The sequence below is a fragment of the Myotis nattereri genome (genome assembly GCF_964212035.1).
Source record: "Myotis nattereri genome assembly, chromosome: 1".
In the NCBI taxonomy this organism is placed as follows: domain Eukaryota; kingdom Metazoa; phylum Chordata; class Mammalia; order Chiroptera; family Vespertilionidae; genus Myotis; species Myotis nattereri.
The window spans coordinates 146706605-146725895 of NC_138075.1; the positions used below are offsets into that span (position 1 = coordinate 146706605).

Consider the following 19291-nt stretch of genomic DNA (forward strand, 5'->3'; position numbering starts at 1 on the left):
ATACACGTTTTAGAATAATACACTTCTCTCACATTTTCTTGTACTATTTTTTCCGAGGAATAAAATGATTAACATTTTTGTTTGTTGCTTTAAAACAAAAAGTTACTAACAATAGAAACATCAATGGGGATTTCACACAATTATTCTATCTTTGATCTCTCAATATTTCCCCTCCTCTATTCTCAACAACAATGCCCAGTAAGACAACAAACAGAGGTCATAGTGACCAAGAGAAACTTATTTCGTTAGTAAGACATGAAACCACTGCATGCCAACCTTTCAGGGATTTAATACAGTTGTTCTTTAACAATAGACCTTGGTTCATTTGCTATTTAAGACATGATTATTTAAATTCAAGTTAATTGGTTTCCATACTCCGCTTAGGGCTTGAGGCTCAGATCATTTCTATTAGAGAAATCTAATTTGTCTCAAATTCCTATTTCTAAATTATAAAATGGTTACAGTGCTCTGCATTTTAACTCTCTGTAGCAAAAATTACCTCCAAATTTCAGCTCAAACTAGCAAATCCATTAAAGATGCAGGTGACACGCTAAGAAAAGGGCTCAGTGGTAGTTCAGGAGGAGACAGGGAGCTGCAGTGGAAGGTGAGCAGTCGGTCTCCATCAGGCCTCTCCGAGGCAGCAACAAGGCTGGGCAACTCCTGCTACTTTTCTGGAGGTTTCTGTATAAACTTAAAAATGGAGACATATTTTAAATGTTTATATTGAACCAAGTAATGCTTTTAGCACACAAAATGCAGTGTACCATCATCGAGCTATTCACAAACAATCACCGGAATAACAAAATACTTCGCTTCATGGAGCACCACAGGCTGTGACACCCACTACCGGAACAGAGTGTACAAGTTCTACAATGAAAGTCTCTCAATCATTTCCCTGTGTCTCAATGACTGTAAATACCACCTCATCTAGAAATAATGTTAAAATCCTGAACTTCAAGATCTTCTTGGAGAGGTGGCTCCAGTGCAAATGCTCCCTCTCACAATTCCTTGATAGGCTCCAATCTCATTCATTCACTTAAAAGAGATTTTTTTTAGTGTTTCCTATATGCTAGGCACCGCTATAGGCATTGAAAATATATCAGTCAAAATAAGTTTTTAAAAGGACAGAACTCCCTATGTGGAGAATACCTCTAATGGAGACAGACAAAATATAATGAACATAATAAATATACAGTATGTTCCAAAGGGATATATGTAACCTCCTGTTCACAATGCTGCATGAATATGGGTGTACACATATCCTTTCACAGTTTTTTTTCATTTTCTTTGAATAAACATAGCAGGTCATTTCATGGAACATTGTTTGGTTATAACATTGATGAGAGGCTGCAGTTCCAAGGACCTATTGATGGCAGTAAGTGATGACAGAAGTGGAATTACTGGATCACATGGTAGTTCTATTTTTAAATGTTGAGAAACCTCCATACTGGTTTCTTATAGTGGGTGAACCAATTTACTTTCCCACCAAAAGTGCACAAAGACTTCATTTTCCACATCCTCACCAACACTTGTTGTTCCTTGTCTTTTTTATAATAGCCATTCTAACAGATACGAGGTGATATCTCACTGTCGTTTTGATTTGCATATCCCTGATGATTATCTTTTCATAAACCTGTGGGCCATCTGTCTTCTTTTAAAAAATTAGGTGTATCTTCTTTTTTTAAAAAAAAAAAATATTTTTTATTGATTTCAGAGAGGGAGGGAGGAAAAGAGGGAGAGAAAGAGAAAGTGTGGAAGAAAGAGAGAGAGAGAGAGATGACTTGCTCTGACTGGGAATCAAACCCTCAATTATGGAGCCACTCCAGCCAGGCTATAAGTCTTTAGAAAAATATCTATTCAGATCCCCTGCCCATTTTTTTGATTGGACTGTTGGTTTTTGTTTGTTTGTTTGCTATTGAGTTGTATGAGATCTTTATCTATTTTGAATATTAACCTCTTATCAGATATATGATTTACGAGTATTTTCTTCCATTCAGTAGCTGGCCTTACCTTTTGTTGATGGTCTCCTTTGCTGTGCAGAAGCTTTAGTATGATGTAGTTCCACTTGTTTATTTTGCTTTTGCTGCTTTTGCTTTGGTGTAAAATCCAAACAATTATTGCCAAAACTGATGTCAAGGAGCTTACTGCCTATGTTTTCTTCTAGAACAGGGGTGGGCAAACTTTTTGACTCGAGGGCCACAATGGGTTCTTAAACTGGACCGGGGGGGGGGGGGGGGCGCCGAACAAAAGCATGGATGGAGTGTTTGTGTGAACTAATATAAATTCAAAGTAAACATCATTACATAAAAGGGTACGGTCTTTTTTTTTTTTTTAGTTTTATTCATTTCAAAGGGGCCGGATTTGGCCCGCGGGCCGTAGTTTGCCCATGGCTGTTCTAGAAGTTTTATGAACTCTCATCTTATATGCAAGTCTCTAATCCATTTGAAGCTAATTTTTGTGTATGGTGTAAGATAGTGGTACAATTTCATTCTTTTGCATGCTGTTGCCCAGTTTTCCCAATACTATTTACTGAAGAGACTGTCCTTTCCCCATTCTATATTCTTGGCTCCTTTGTAGTAAATTAATTGACCATATATGCCTGGGCTTATTCTGGGCTCTCTATTCTGTTTCATTGATCTCGGTGTCTGTTTTATGCTAACATCATACTGTTTGATTACTATAGCTTTGTAATATAGTTTAAAATCAGGGGCTGTGGTGCCTCCAGGTTTGTTTTTGTTTCTCAAGATTGCTTTGGCTATTTGGGGTCTTTTGTGGTTTCAAAAGGTAAAACAACTGGACACTATTACATGCACTGACCACCAGGGGGCACGTGCAGAACATGGCAGGCATTGGCAGCAGGCGGCAGAGCATGGAACATGGTGGGTGTCGGCCGTGGCGGGATGGTAGAGCAGGTGAGCGAGGGCACCAGACCAAGGCGGGATGCCGGTTGCTGTCATTGGGGTGAGCCTCTGGTGGTTACTGAAAATTCTTTGCTCCTGCACGCCATGGTCCCGCCCAATGTTCGCACCTGCTGCCAGCACCAACCCCGCTCACACTCGCTGCCAGCACCCAGCGCCAGCCCTGATCGCTTGGTGCCATCTCTGGGTACAAATGGCGGCTGCCAGCCCCAATTGCCCCTCAGGGTTTCTCCACCTCCCCCTGCTCCTGAGGGGCAATCGGGGCAGCAGCCAATGCTTGCCCCTGCTGATGGTGCTGGCCCCACTCGCACCTGCTGCTGGCACCGGCACCAATTGCTCCACACCATCAGCCAGTGCAAGTGAGGCCGGCGCCATCAGTGTGTGGGAGCGGTGGCAGTGGGAGCAGGGCTGCCAGTAAACAGGGGACCTGGGGCTGTGGTGGGAGGGCCTGAGTGGGGGCGCAGAGGATGGGCCAAGACCCGCTCCTGTGCTGACTGCAGCCTCACAGCCCACAGCTCCTTTCAAGGTGCACAAATTCATGCACTGGGCCCCTAGTCTACAATATTATTTAATACTAGAGGCCCGGTGCACAAAAATTTGTGCACTCCGGGGGGGGGGGGGGGAGGGGTCCCTCAGCCAGGCCTGTGCCCTCTCATAGTCTGGGACCCCTTGGGGGATGTCCACCTGCTGGCTTAGGCCCACTCCTCTGAGGATCAGGCCTAAGCTGGCAATCAAACATCCCTCTGGCAGCCCAGGAGCCCTCAGGGGATGTCCTCTTGCCAGCAGGGAGCAGGCCTAAGCTGCAGTCGGACATCCTTAGCACTGCTGAGGAGGCAGGAGAGGCTCCGCCACCACCGCTGTGCTGGCAGATGACAGCCTGGCTTGTGGCTGAGCAGAGCTCCCCCTGTGGGAGCACACTGACCACCAGGGGGCAGCTCCTGCATTGAGCGTCTGCCCCCTGGTGTTCAGTGTGTGTCATAGTGACCAGTCATTCCCAGTTGTTCTGCTGTTAGGATCAATTTGCATATTACCCTTTTATTATATAGAATATATTATGTTATATATTACCTTTTTTATATATAGAATAGAGGCCTGGTGCATGGTTGGGGGCTGGCTGGTTTGCCCTGAAGGGTGTCTGGGATCAGGGTGGGGGTCCCGCTGGGGTGCCTGACCAGGCTGGGTGAGGGGCTGAGGGCTGTTTGCAGGCTGGCCACACCCCCTGGTCCCCACTGGGGTGCCTAGCCAGCCTGGGTGAAGGGCTAATGGCTGTTTGCAGGCTGGCCAAGCCCCCCAGCAGGGCCCCTCACCCCATGGGGGTGTGGCCAGCCTGGGTGAGGGTCTGAGGGCTGTTTTCAGGCTGGCCACAACCTCTTCCGGCTGGAGGTCCCCACTGGGGTGCCTGGCCAGCCTGGGTGAGGGGCTGATGGCTGTCTGAAGGCTGGCCACAGCCCCTCCAGGGTGGGGGGGTCCTGCTGGGGTGCCTGGCCAGCCTGGGTGAGGGGCTGAGGGCCGTTTTCAGGCTGGCCACACCCCTTCAGGGTGGGGGTCCCCAATGAGGTGCCTGGTCAGCCTTGGTGAGGGACTGATGGCTATTTTCAGGCTGGCCATGCCACTGGTGACCCAAGCACCCAGTCTCTCTTTTTTTTTCTTTTTTTTTTTCCCAGCAGGTACCTTGGATATATTTATCTTCTATAATTAGAACTTTGTAGCCTTGAGCAGAGCCCCTGGCCACCTAAGCCCCCATCCTCTCCTTGAACAAAGGCCATGCCAGCTGGAAGCAGGTATCTGGGATTTATATATCTTCTATAATTGAAACTTTATAGCCTTGAGCAGAGCCCAGTGCCGGCCAGGGCAGGCGGGAAGCTTGGCTTCCTCCATCGCAGGGGGCAACCCAAGCCTCCTGCTCGCTCCAGCTCCGTGGCAGCCGCCATCTTTGTGACAGAGTGACCGAGTGATGGTTAATTTGCATATTACTCTTTTATTAGATAGGCTTGTGTTTGAAGTATCGACCAATGGAATTTGACAAAAGGCATAGGAAATACAAAGGGAGAGGTAATATACCTGGTTAATATATCTGGAAACTCCCCCCCAAATAAATAAAAAAGTAAATATCAATAACAAGAAAATTCAGTAAGGCAGCAGTATATAAATTAATAAATGAAAATTCATAGCCTTCAATAAAAAGAGCACAATTAAATGGAGTAATGGAAAAGAAGAAGTTATTTACATTAGCAACAAAATGGATAAAATACATAGAACTAAACTTAATAAGAAATGTGCAAAACCTATATAAATAAAACTTTTTTAATGGAGATGAATAAGTAGAAAGATGTCACATATTCTTGGATAGGATGACTCAACATCCTGAAGAAGTCAACTGTCCTCAAGTTAATATATAAATTTAACACAATAAAAATGCCAATCACTTTTTGTCTGGAAATAAACAAGCTGAATCTAAAATTTGTATAAGAGTAGATATGGAAGTTCTAAAATGATTTGTTAACTTTTCATACAAAATAACATAAAATCTATAAAAAGCAGGTACATGAGGAGACAATAAAAACCAAGAAATATATCAAACAATAGGAAGACTTACTTGGGGAATTCAGATAATGGAGTTATTAGTCAGAAAATCTTAAAAGTATTTATGCTAAATATATTCAAGCACTCAAGTAAATAAAAGTCAAGACTGAAAATTTCAGCAAAGAATGGGGAAAGATAAAAAAGGAACTCTTAGAATAATTGATGTTAACTCACTGGATGTCTTTAATAGCATATTAAATATGCTGAAGAGAGAATTAATGAACTGGAAAACAGGTCAGAAAAAATAAAGCATGGAAAATATTAAAGAGTTAGCAGGAAATGTGGTGTCTTTAAAATATAATCCTAAAATCACAGACACTCTATTCAACAAGAGGTGAGGCTATATGTCCACTGCCTTTGAATCTAGGTGGACTTGTGACAGCTTTGACTAACAGAATATGGTAGCAATGATGCCACGTAATTTCCAAAGCTAGATCATAAAAGGCCATGCCACTTTTGCTGGTTCTCTTACAATACTTGTTTTCTAGACGCTTCCTTTTGAGTAACTCCCTCTCAGAACCCAACTGCCATGTGTGAGTCCAAGCCCCATGGAGATGCCATGTATGGATGCTCTGTTTAATAGTCTCAGACTGAGCCTAGCCTTCAAGGTATTCCAACCAAGGCACTGAGAATAAAAAAGCTTTCAGATGATTCCAGCCTCTAGCTGTTCAAGTCACCCCCCAGTTGAGGCACCAGTCATCATGTGGCAATGACAAACGATTCCCACTATGCTTTGTAAAAATTCTTTACCCATGGAATCCACGAGCATAATAAAATGGTGTTATTTTATGCCACTAACTTTGAGATGATTTGTTATACAGCAACTGATAACCAGAAGAGACTTTGAGATATCGTGATAATATAGCATGTAACTAGAGTCCCAGAAGAAGAGAAGAGAATCAGACAGAAGTAATATTTAAACAGATAATGGCTGAGAATTTTCTAAAACTTGTGAAAGATATCAAGATACAGATATGAAAGACACTATTAACTCCATATAATAAATAAAAAGATAAAAACTCCTAAATACATCATAGTTAAATTAATGGAAACCAAACCTAAAGAGAAAATGTTGCAAAAGACAGCCAGAAAAAAAGACAAGTTCCCTTTAAAGGAGTAAAAATGAAAATAATTTAACTTTTCAACAGAAGCCAAAATACAAGAGAGTGGTATTTTCTCAAAGTACTGAAGGAAAAAAATAACCACCAACCTTGAATTTTATATTTAGCATAGTAGAAGCTGTTGGTGTCCACATAACATTCCTTCAGCCTAATTTTAATTTTGGCTTCATTTGTGGTCAATTGATTGGTAACCTGAGTTACATCTTTAAAATCCCTTTTTCCATATCACAGAATTATGAGAGTATCCCCATGGGACAGAAGTCATGGGGGCCATCTTAAAATTTGTTGCCTTCTGCCTACCACATATACTCTATCACCTATCAATTCCACTTCTAGGTATATATATCCAACTGAAATGCATACATTATCTTCACCAAAATACATGCTTTACAATGTTCATAGCAGCACTATGAGCCAAAACTTGGAAACTACCCAGTGTCCCTCAAGAGAATAGTATTATGTTTGCTCATTGGAAATCTACAGAGCAGTAAGAATAAAAAATAATACAAATGAATCTTACAAACATACGGTTGAGCAAATAAAACCACGTGCAAAGAATATTTTTCATTTATATAGAGAAGAAAAATTGACAAAACTTAGCTATGGGTAGAAGTCAGAATAGTGGTTAGCCTTGGAAAAAGAGAACGGAACTGGAAGGAGGCATAAAGAGGCCGTATTTGGAGGGCTGATACAATTGTCTTGATCTAGGTGTGTTCAATCTGTGAAAATTTAGTGAGCTATACATGAATTCCATACATGAAATTTTATATCACTGCTTCCAACGAATCTCAGGAAATCCAAAGAATCTTCACACAAATTACTCAAAATAATAGAAAAATTTATCAAGATGGCTAAAAGTAAAATTAATATACAATTGTGTTTCTATATACCAGCAACAAAATACTAGAATATTTAATTTTAAGTATAAATAAAAATAAAAATATATAGTTTAAACACCATTTATGATAGAATCAGAAAATGTCAAGTACCTAGATATTAATCTAACAAAATGCATGCAAATCTCAAAGAAAAATTATAAAGCTTTATTAAGAAGTATTAAAGAAGATTTATATTCATATTTATAAAAATTTCATATCATAAAAATGTCAATTCTACTCTAAATGATCCATACATCCAATGAAAATACAAACAAAACTCAGAATAGCTGACTCTAAAATGTATCTGGAAGAGAAAAAGGTTAAGAATTTCCCTTCTGAAAAGGAAGGAAAGAGTGCATATTTGCCCCTCCAGCATTTAAGATTTGCTAAAGAATTCAGATTGTAGAACTGATAAAGAAAAGACAGTGGACTAGAACAGAGTACCACAAACAGACCCATACATGTGTGAGATTGAATACATATCAGACTGGCAGGGGAAGGAGAGATTATATAGTGAATGAAGTTGGAAAAAAATAAGGTTATGCAAATGGAAAGAAAATTTATGTGTAACTCACTCTATACATAAAAATCAACCCTAAATGAGTCAATAGGAGACTTTAAATCATTAGAAAATATAGGTGAATATCTTCTAGACCTTAAGAGTAGGAAAGGAATTTTTAAAATGAGATGCAAGCACAACTTAGAAAAGATAAATTTGACCACATTAAAATTAATAACTTTTATGAAAATCCCTTAAATAAATGAATTTTAAACCCCAAAGCTTCCCAGTCCAAAAAAACGTGAGGTAGGTTCATCTTATTTCAATTTTACAAAAATTTATAAAATATTTAGTAAGTGTACACAGAAAATAATGAACAGAGAACTAAAAGAGAGAAAGGTTAATAAAAACAAGTGAGGTTCTTTGAAATGTTTAATGAGATCAAGAAAAAATGCAAATACAGATAGAAAGAGAAGAAAAGTCACATTTCAGAATTGGGTTAAGTATAATAATGGAACACTGTGATAGTGAGAACACTGCTCTTATCTACTGGAGTAGAGGGGAACACAGAAAGATAGGTAAACTAAGTTATAGCGTATTAAGGGCTCCCATCTCCTGTGGTATTCATCTACCCAGCAAAGTCTCTCTAGAAATAGAGAATATATTGCAAGTAAATACATGCTTTTGTTCATTCATTCAAAAACCACATTTGGCCCTGGCCAGTGTGGCTCAGTTGGTTGGGCACTAAGTTGCTGGTTGGATTCTGGTCAGGGTACATGCCCGGGTTGCGGGCTCAGTCACCTGTAGGGGTCGTGTAGGAGGCAGCTGATAGACAGTACACTCTCACATTGATGCTTCTCTCTTCTCCCTGCCTCCCTCTCTAAAAACCAATAAACTATTCTTTTAAAAAAGCAATGATAAATAAACAAACAAACAAAAACACATTTGGCTCCCTAACCCAGCCTCCATCTCAATGCCTGGTACCGAGATGAGATAAATAAACAAACAAACAAACAAACAAAAACACATTTGGCTCCCTAACCCAGCCTCCATCTCAATGCCTGGTACCGAGATGAAAGGAATTCCAGAGGACAAAAAGTGGAGGACTGGGAAGGAGGGAAGTCACTCACGACTCGGTCATGAGAGAAGCAGCTATTCGAGAGTCAGCAAAGGCAAGGATATTGTTATATTGTAAATCAGCGAGCTGATCATAAGACGCCTTAATAAGCCAAATTAATTAGGAGTCTTTACTACGCCGGCGGGCTCAACAGAGTTGCCTCTCAAAATCTGAGCAAAAAACATGGAGGTACCATGGGCTAATTACTAAGCTGAATATTTTACCTCTTTCTCTGCTTACTATCTTAATAAAAGAGTAATATGTAAATTAGCCATCACTCCCAACAAAGATGGAGGCACCCATAGTGGCCAGGGCGGGATGCTGGCGGCATCGCCCTGGCAACGCAAGCCCCGCATCAGTGCCCTGGCAGGGGAGGGGAGGAGCCTCAGGCCAGAGGCTGAGGGACCTGACTCCCCACCCCATGCATGAATTTTGTGCACCGGGCTTCTAGTTTGATAAATAAATCTTCTTTCAAATGAAAAAAAAAAAAAAACATGGAGGGAATTTTCCCTTTATATTTTCCCAAATATATGTCTTTGTCCCCCAAATATGGGGTTTCTGGGCCTTTTGCAGGCTTTGCAAAGAGCCCTATGCAGATATTTTGCAGGAAGCCTGTAACCTTGAGCACAGCACAGCTTAGTAGATAACTAGCAGACACCTGGCATGGGGGGTGGGTAGCTAGAAGCAGCAGCTTGCAAGGTCAGATAGTTGAACTTATTTTCCCTATCATTAGAGTAAGCATGTTTTACAGAAGCCAATAATAGCAGAATTAATTCACAGAACAAAGGACCTTCTATGTCTAGCAGTTTTTACAAAATAGAGGTTACCATGCTTCAACATAACCAGAGCCTTCCATCTGGTGTGGTGACAAAGATGACAGGGAGGTGAAGCATGATGGCATTAACAGGCCGCACTGGTATCTACCCTCACTCGCTTGCCTGTGTTCCCGTCTCCACAGTGGCACTGGAAAACCGGGAAGGGAACTTGAGTGACTACCGGGATGCTCTGTTCAAATCCTCGCTGTGGGTCAGTGCGGCTGGCTCACAGCTGCCTTCCTCGCTGGACGTTGCCATGGAAGGTCTGATGCGGGAGCACAAACGCCTGCTCCCTTGCCCGTCTGGGACAGCTATGAAGAGCCACCCTAAATCCAGACCTCCCTGTTGGAAAAGCTGAAGCCTCAGTTGCAACCACATTGTGGGTCCCCTGATCCTCCCTTCCGCCCTTCCTTAGGGGTGTATTTTTTTTTAAAGCACTCCCCAGTAAATACCATCGTGCAACTCTCAGCATCCAGGGAGCCTATCTAAAAGCTTAAAGGACCTTTTCGGCATGCTTCTTCCATAGAGCCCGGGCAGTGTTCTTCACGTATTTGGAGGCCATGAGCCCCTTCGGACAGTAAAGTGAAAGCTAAACACCTCTTCTCAGCAAAACACACAGAGGCACTTACTGTAAACTTGGGACATACCGTTTTTAGAGGATATTTTCCTTCCGCTCATCTTCAAGACCCAGTTCAAACTTTACCACCCATATGAAGCCCTCAAGCAGGTCTGTGTATATAAGCATAAGACTAGCCACCATTTATTGAGCACTTCCTTTCTACAAGACGTGTGCCAGGTACTTTGACTTCATGATGCCTTCGGTCATGACATAACTCTGCAAGGTAGTTACTGGTATCTTTTAGAGATCTAAGAACTTGCCCAGAGCAACACAGCGAATAATCAGCAGACACTGGGTTAAAATGACAATTTGTGAAGCTCCTGCTTTGAATGGCAAGGAAAGAGAAGGGAAAGTTAAAGATAGTAACTCCTTGCCCTGGCGGTTATGCTCAGTGGTTGGGCCCCCATCCTGTGCACGGAAGGGTCCTGGGTATGATACCCAGGCTGCCGGCTTGATCCCTGTTGAGGCAACAGCTGGTGTTTCCCTCTCACGTGTTTCTCTCTCCCTCGCTCTAGAACAGTGGTTCTCAACCTTGGCTGCACATTAGAATCACCTGGGAATCTTTTTAAAATCCTGATTTCTGGGTCTCGTCCTCCGGAAATTCTGTTTCTTTGTTATGGGGTTGGGGCCACAACATTAGTAAGAAAGAAACAGAATTTCTGGAGGATGAGGCCCAGACATCAGGATTTTAAAAAGATTCCCAGGTGATTCTAATGTGCAGCCAAGGTTGAGAACCATTGCTCTAAAATAAATGAAAAGCATATCCTCAGTTGAGGATTAAAAATATTAAACTTAAAATAAAAAGCTAGTTACTCCTCAAAAGTCACCTACTGTCAGAACTGGAATTCGAACCCAGGTCTAAGTCCAGAGCTGGCCCTCTTTAGATTCAATGTGTGGCAGCGCCCGTAGGAACGAAAAATGTTAATTTTGAGCCACTTTTGCCCTTCGCAGCTCCTCTGTCGTTCGCATTCGTTCCCGCAGCACTTCCCAAAAGATCTTTGCGAGGCGGCGTCGGGGACAGCGGCAGCGCGCCCCGCGCCCACGGAGCCCAGGCACGCCGGTTGCCGTACAACAACGTGGCGGCGCTTAGCATCTCCGCCTACGCAGGGAAGCTGCATAATATCCGTACAACTGGGCGGCACGCTCTCCACCACGGCCCTGGTTGACGTAACTTCCTGTCCTGCGCAGTCGATTTGACCTTTGAACTCGCAAGCGCTTCCCTTTTCCTCTTCCGGGGACGGTGACTTCTGGTATGGGTGCTTTCTCGTTCTCCCTGTAGTTGCTCCCTTTACAATCGGCCGCCATCCGGGGAGTTGCGGGATCCGGGGTCTGGCAGGCGCTGTGTTTTGAGCTGTCGTGGGGGTAAGGGCCCCGGAGGAAGGCTGGTTGGTGGTGCAAGTACCCGGCGTTTCGCTCCAGACACCCCTGGGTCCGGACCTCTCGTCCGGAGCCGGGAGTGGTTGGAGCTCGCCGCCCGGTGCGTGCCGCCTTGGAAGGCCGGCGTCTGGAGGTAGACGAGGTGCATTCCCGCTCGTGGACACTCTGGGGGAACAGCGGAGCATCTTCGCGTCCTACGCCGGCATTTTAACACCGCTCCTGCTGCGTTCTCGGGCTTTGGGAGGGCGGACGACCGGCACGTCGTCGTTTCAGAATATTGCCTTTCCCAAGGCCTGTAGCAGGGAAGAGAAAACGTGTTCATAGGGAGTGTTCTGCGCTGGTTTCGGAGATGCCAACGCGAGCAGCGGCTGATGGGAGGGGACACAGGCATTGGCCCTCCGTGTCGGTGTGGGGCCTGACCGCCCGGTTCAGAGTGATGTCAGAGAGGAGCGCGGAGCGAGAACTGCTGGCCGTTCTCAGATGACAGCGTGGCTGCGGGAATTGGGGATAAAAAAATGAGGTTGATCAAGCCTTGCGTATGCCTTGGTGTTCACTGGGAAATTAGGTCGCTCGTGTACATGACTTCCTTATAAAACCAGAGTGGGTGGTGAACGGCACTCAGCCTGCCCGGGGCTGCTTTCGGGCGGGACACAACCTGAGCATCTATGTGCCGGGCCAGTATGAGTAGCTTTTTAAAAGGGGCCCCTTCCTTACGGGTGCTGCTGTGTATGTGAGCAAATGCGGGTAAGGTATAAAGTATGTGCTGCCGTTCTGTTTTTTCACGGTGTGAATTATTCCTGCGATGCAGTTTTACTCTGTTCTCCTTCGTCTAGGTGTTCGCCATGGTCCAGCGTTTGACATACCGGCGGAGGCTCTCCTACAACACAGCCTCCAACAAGACCAGGCTGTAAGTGATCCTACACGTTCACGTGCACGCTGCCATTTCCTCGGCCCAGTGCTGAGCCGCCCGCCCTTCTCTCCCGCTCTAGGTCCCGAACCCCTGGCAACAGGATTGTTTACCTTTATACCAAGAAGGTTGGGAAGGCACCCAAGTCTGCGTGTGGCGTGTGCCCCGGCCGACTGCGCGGAGTAAGTGCGCCTTTTGTTACGAGAGAGTTAACCGGTGGAGGTTTTGAGCGTTCATTTCTTAAGTTACGGCAACGGTGGAGGAGAGGACACCACCAGGAGTGGTGAGAATTTCTGAACATCCCTAATCCACACCTGCCCAGAATGTAGATTCTCTTTTGAAGCCAATGACTGATACACTGAAATGCCATTCGCTTATATAAACCAGGACACCATTTCCCGGTGTAACCTAGTTTAATGTTCGCACTTTCAACCTATTTAAAAAAAATCGAGCACAAGTTCTGTTCCTGTAAAAGCATCATAAAGTAACCTCAACATTTCCTTTGTGCAGGTGCGTGCTGTGAGACCTAAAGTTCTCATGAGGTTGTCTAAGACGAAAAAACACGTCAGCAGGGCCTACGGTGGATCCATGTGTGCTAAATGTGTCCGCGACAGGTAAAGACGACTCTTACATCACATGGGCTTTCTTAAACACGCGTGTGCGTCTGTCGGTCACACTGCATGCTGATCATCACTAGGAGACGGGTGGAAAAAATAACTTATTTAAACGAAAGCTGCCTACTTCAGGATCCTTCCTAGACTAAGGATCATTGGGGCTGTACAAAATAATAAATGACAGTTCAAAAGGATTCTTCAGGATTTGGGGCCATCTTTGTGCTAGATGTAGAAATTAAAATGACCTTGGTTTTGTAGGGGAGGAAGGTAAGAAACTATTTCGACATTAAGATAGATGGAGAGTAGAAAGTGTGTCTCAAATCAATAATATATCCTTGGGTGAGGATTTTTTTAAAAAGAGGAACAAAATAGGTATATATCCTGGTGTGGCAGGAGCAGAGAATAGTAGGAGGTGGTAGATAAGGAAAGTCACAGATCAGGAAAGACGGTTTTTAGCTTGATCATTAAAGTGGGGTTTGAGGAGGACAGGGAATCCTTTGGTGTGCTAGAAACTAATACTGCAGCAGGATGGATAACGAAATAGTCAGCAAGAGGTGGACGCTTGGAACAGTTTCTCTGGGTGAAGGCTAATGAAATGACACCTCATTCCGACCAGAAGGCTGGGTGCGGGAGGGTTTTAGGTAGAGGGCTAGGTCTTCCGGGTGTGAAAGTGGCATAGACAGGAGTGGACGCAGTGGAGTTTATGATGGTAACTTTTGCACAGCACTTTTATGATAAAGACTGTTGCTAGTTCATCAGGGAAGTGTTTGTTACCATCTTTTTGTGAGGAAACCAAGACTTATTGCTTAAGTTCACATAGCTGATAGGAGGCAACACCAGCATTTATTCTGGGTTTTATTGAGACCCTTACTCTTAACCCCACTGACTGTATTAACATTAAATTGTCTCCAAAGACTTAAGTGGTAGAAGTGATGGGTCTTTACAAGTGAAGAAGTTGGTTCAGAAGAGTAGTTTGCCTCCAGTTTATTCAGATCGTTCTGTAAAGCGATATAGTCCAATTTCTAAACCAAATCCTGACACCAAACCTTGCAAGTTCATTTTGCCTTCTAGGAGTTAGTTTGTAAGGGGATGGTAAGGCACGGTATAGGGATACAGAAACATGATAAATATAACTTACGTGAAATGCAGGAAAACTTAACTCTGAAGTTTAGAGGAGAAATTACTTTCAAGGGACTGGCAATCTGAGAATATTATTTTAGGTGCAACCTGATTGATGAGTAAGTTGGACAAGGGGTTGAAAGGGCATTTTGTAGGCAAGGAACGAACATAGTTTTTATCTGGTGAACTGAGGGTGGGAAATGAATAGATGAAATTGGAAAGGCACATTGGAGACAAAGAGGTTATACATTTTAAGCAAGGGGAGTTTGGCTTTTTTACCAGTTTTTTTTCCAGACATACTCACGTGGGGACGTTTATTAAAAATATAATTTTTCAGGCCGTAGCTCCTAGAGATTTGGGTGGGAATCTAGTGCAGCCTTTAGATTAGCATCAGCTGTGACACTAAAGGAGTGAGTCCTGAGTTACAGTGGCATCAACTGTATTTCTGTGATGTGATTACATCAGAAATCCCAGGGTTTTGCGTCCAGGCTAGTAGGTAACCAGAGGTACCACTAGAGAGTACTGGTGGGACAAATTTCTTTGGGAAGTAAGTGAGGTAGCTTGGATTTAACAAACGATGTAGTGCCTGCTATTTGCCTCGTTCTATACACTAAAAGTAACGATTGACAAAAATGTACTTTATCTGGCCCTAGCCGGTTTGGCTCAGTGCATAGAGCGTCAGCATTCAGACTGAAGGGTCCCAGGTTCGATTCCCGTCAAGGGTACATGCCTTGGTTGTGGGCTTGATTCCCGGTAGGGGGCGTGCAGGAGGCCGCCGATCAATGATTCTCATCATTGTTTCTCTCTTTACCCTTCCTTTCTCTGAAATCAATATATGTATTTTTTAAATTTATCTCTAAATAGAGGTTCTAAGTACAGAAATTGCAAGTCCTTCCAAATTTAAGCTTTATAAAAACCCTGAAATAGGTATGAAATTATTCCTGAGCCTACAAGAAAGTAACCTGCCCAGGATCACACAGCCAGTAAATGGTAGCGTTGGCTCCAGTCAGGCTCTCATCGAGAATCTTTGTTCTTGATAAAGGACCCCTTGCTAATTACCTTTTACCCCTTCATTTTGGTTCCTAGCGCATTACTCCTGTGCTTTCACTGGAAATTTTCAATAATGTGGTTAAAACATTCTAAGACGCTTTACAAATCAAGTAATGTCATTAGTCCTGGTTAAATGAAAGCTACCATAGTGGCAGAGAGCCGGCTCCTGTGGGTGTGATTTCACAGTTTACTGTGACTCCAAAGAGGAGGGTGGTACCACTGTGGGAAGGAGACCTTAGGCCAACAGGGTCTGTCCATATAATGTCAGTTTTTAATTCGTACTTGTGGGTTTTGTTTTCGTTCTTGAGTATCTTCCCTCAGAGCTTTAAATCTTTGCAGGTACTTTTCTTGCCTTAGTTAAATCAATGTTATTTGGGTTTAACTATTCATTTAACATTTTCCTTTGTAGGATCAAGCGTGCTTTCCTTATTGAGGAGCAGAAAATCGTTGTGAAAGTGTTGAAGGCACAAGCACAGAGTCAGAAAGCCAAATAAATTAAAAAATGAAGCTTTTTTGAGTAATAAAAACAAAAGTCTCATTCTGTTATTTATCTTGTAATTTGTTAATATACAGGTTTTGTTTCTGTGTGTTATCTGGGGACCCTCTGATACCTAGATTTCTACTTTTTCTAAATGACAGGAGTGGGAGGTTAATGGTCGCTAGAATTTTCTTATGCTAACTCGAGGCGACAAGGCCTTTTGAGAAGAGTAGCCCTTATATCTGAATGCTTCTTTAAAGACTGCTTGGATCATTTTCATAGTAGCTCCTTCATCAGAATTCATAGAGCAGAAACCACAGTGTTTAAAGTTATTTGGAATGGAACCATTCTTAATATCATTAAACCCTCTTATTTCTTAGTTTACTTTCAAACGGGTCTATTTTGGAGAACTGGAAACTATCAGCAAAAATGAGCTCCTGAGTATAAAACTTTTAATGTCATGGGTATAGTAAAATTCAAATTCAGATTTATGTTGGGTTTATAATCCAGATCAGAACATTAAAATTATAGACCCCGGTATACAGATTTGTTCCTGTGGAAAGTAATACAAGAAAACGCATGTGGTCACAACTGTAAACCTACTTTTGCCTCAAGTCATGCCAAGCTTCCAATCAATCCTAGGCTACTTGCACAAGCCAAGAAATCTAGAAATTCTGTAGCTAGAGAATTCTGTGCATTTTGACCCTTTTCCTCTAGACCAGCGGTTCTCACCTGTGGGTTGCGACCCCTTTGGGGGTCGAACGACCCTTTCACAGGGGTCACCTGAGACCATCGGAAAACACATATAATTACATAGTGTTTTTGTGATTAATCACTATGCTTTCATTATGTTCAATTTGTAACAATGAAAATACATCCTGCATATCAGATATTTTACATTATGATTCATAACAGCAAAATTACAGTTATGAAGTAGCAACGAAAATAATTTTATGGTTGGGGGTCACCACAACATGAGGAGCTGTATTAAAGGGTCGCGGCATTAGGAAGGTTGAGAGCCACTGCTCTAGACATTGCAATTACTGGCCTGATGTCTTGTGTAGAGAAACATTTCTTTTTTATAATAGTGCCCTTAGAAAAATACATGTTTTTCCTGATTGCAGAGTGGGAGGGAGAGATCAAAACATCAGCAGTGAGAAGCATGCCCCCTGTTGGGGACTGAGCCCACAGCCCTGGCATGTGCCCTGACAGGTCAGAGGTCAGCCGCCGAGCCACACCCGCTGGTCGGTGCCCTTTTCTAACGGAGGAAAAGGTAGGAATCTGGCCTTGAACCGCGCTGCCAGCTGACTTCTTTGGTAGACATGATTTTTGATCAGCATTTTGCAGAGTAGAGTAAGTTGGCTAGGGCCAGCCGTGGGCAAACCACGGCCCGCAGGCCGGATCCGGCCCGTTTGAAATGAATAAAACTAAAAAAAAAAAAAAGACCGTACCCTTTTATGTAATGATGTTTACTTTGAATTTATATTAGTTCACACAAACACGCCATCCCTGCTTTTGTTCCGGCCCTCCGGTCCAGGTTAAGAACCCATTGTGGCCCTCGAGTCAAAAAGTTTGCCCACCCCTGGGCTAGGCTGTCATTGGAACTCAGTTAATTTCTTTCTAACAATACTTGAATAGCGTCTCCATAGTGATACCTAACATTTGCCCTGTGCTTGACACTTCAAAGCACTTACTTCATTTAGTCTTCCCAACAACCCTGTGACACCTTTATTATCCCCATTTTTCAAATGAGGGCAGTGAGGCGCACAAGTTGTGTAATACTATCCATTAGAATTGCACTTGTACTAGTATTTAGGGAGTTGAGATTGAATGGACTCCCAATAAATACTTCAGCACAAGAGATGATAGCTGAGGTCCCTTTAACATCATCTCAGATGACTGATAAAAGTTTTCCCCAAATGTCTTCCAATTGAATTGTTAAGCAGCCAGAACAATACAGTTATTTTGGGTAATGTTTAATCACAATATAAACATTTTTAATAGGGATATAATTGAAAAGCATTGGATTCTGAAGTAGAGTAACATCTCATTTCTTCTGACTGATGCTGATAGATACTGCTTGGACCTGTTTTGTGATCGTCTATAGTGTGGTATAAGAATCTAAAAATGAATACTTTATAATTGAAAAATAATTTTTTTTCTGGAAAAAATAAACATGAATACTTTAAAAATAACAAAACAATGCCTTAAAATGTAAACTCAGTTACTTGTTTTGTAAACTAATTTTCTCTAGGCTTGAGATGTCATTTTTAAGTAACAGCTGTGGAGGAAAAGCCTGCATTATCATGGCAGGGCTCTAATGACACAAAGTTCTGTAGAGCAACTTGACTGAACACAGGCTGTAATGTGAGGACTATCAAGTTTCAACAAAATAAGTGGGTTAACTTAGAAATTCGAGAAAACTAAAGCATTGAAGTCACATACTTTTCAAAGAATTCTTCATGTGTTAAATGGTTTAACCTTTTCCAAATTTGAAATGTTTTCACTTTTCTTATAAAACATGTTTGTAGATAATTTGGAAAGTAGGAAAATTAGAATGAAAAAAAAAATCCTCTTTAATTTCAGTATGCAGATAATTATTTTTAAGTCAAAATTGGAAGCATACTTCATATATAAACTTGGAATCCTTTCTCCACCCTTAACCCCTGTAAACATGTTTCTTTTGAAAAATAACCGTATGTCATCAAATCTATGTACCATAATTTAAATAGTCCCTTTCTTTTGAATAATTGGGTTATTTTTTCCACTGATTTCAGAGAGGGAGAGAAAGCTAGAACATCAATGATGAGAGAGAACCATTGATTGGCTGCCTCCTGCATGCCCCACAGGGGATCAAGCCCACAAACCATGACCTGGTTATAGGTCGATGCTCAACCACTGAGGCACGCCAGCTGGGCTGAATTATTTCTAATTTTTCTCAGTTGGAACACTTGTGAGCATTCTTATATATCTATTTCACTTGTGCTGATTTTTTAAAAATTCATAAGCTCATAATAAAGTACAGTACTTCAATAGTCAAGTTAAATTATTGGGGTTAAAATTATGTTCCCTAAGTGCCTTAGTCTGCTGTAACATTACTGTAGACTGGGTGGCTTTAATGAGTTTATTTCTCAGTTCTGAAGACCAGGAAGTCCAAGAGCAGGGTGCTTGCTGGTGGATTCAGTTCTTGGTAAGG

General features: G+C 42.5%; 1 protein-coding gene across 3 annotated transcripts; it reads left to right on the forward strand.

Annotated features, from left to right (window-relative positions):
• Positions 1-11744: 11744 nt before the first annotated feature.
• Positions 11745-16163, forward strand: RPL34 (ribosomal protein L34). 3 transcript variants are annotated; one of them, XM_081107515.1, is made up of 5 exons: positions 11745-11800; positions 12761-12834; positions 12917-13016; positions 13345-13448; positions 16027-16163. In XM_081107515.1, exons 2-5 carry the CDS (start codon positions 12770-12772, stop codon positions 16109-16111), a joined length of 354 nt encoding a protein of 117 aa, XP_080963641.1. In that variant the 5' UTR covers positions 11745-11800; positions 12761-12769; the 3' UTR covers positions 16112-16163. The 3 variants fall into 3 exon arrangements, with proteins under 3 accessions (XP_080963641.1, XP_080963642.1, XP_080963643.1); XM_081107516.1 differs by having other exon boundaries at positions 11775-11912; XM_081107517.1 differs by having other exon boundaries at positions 11790-12069.
• Positions 16164-19291: the final 3128 nt, after the last annotated feature.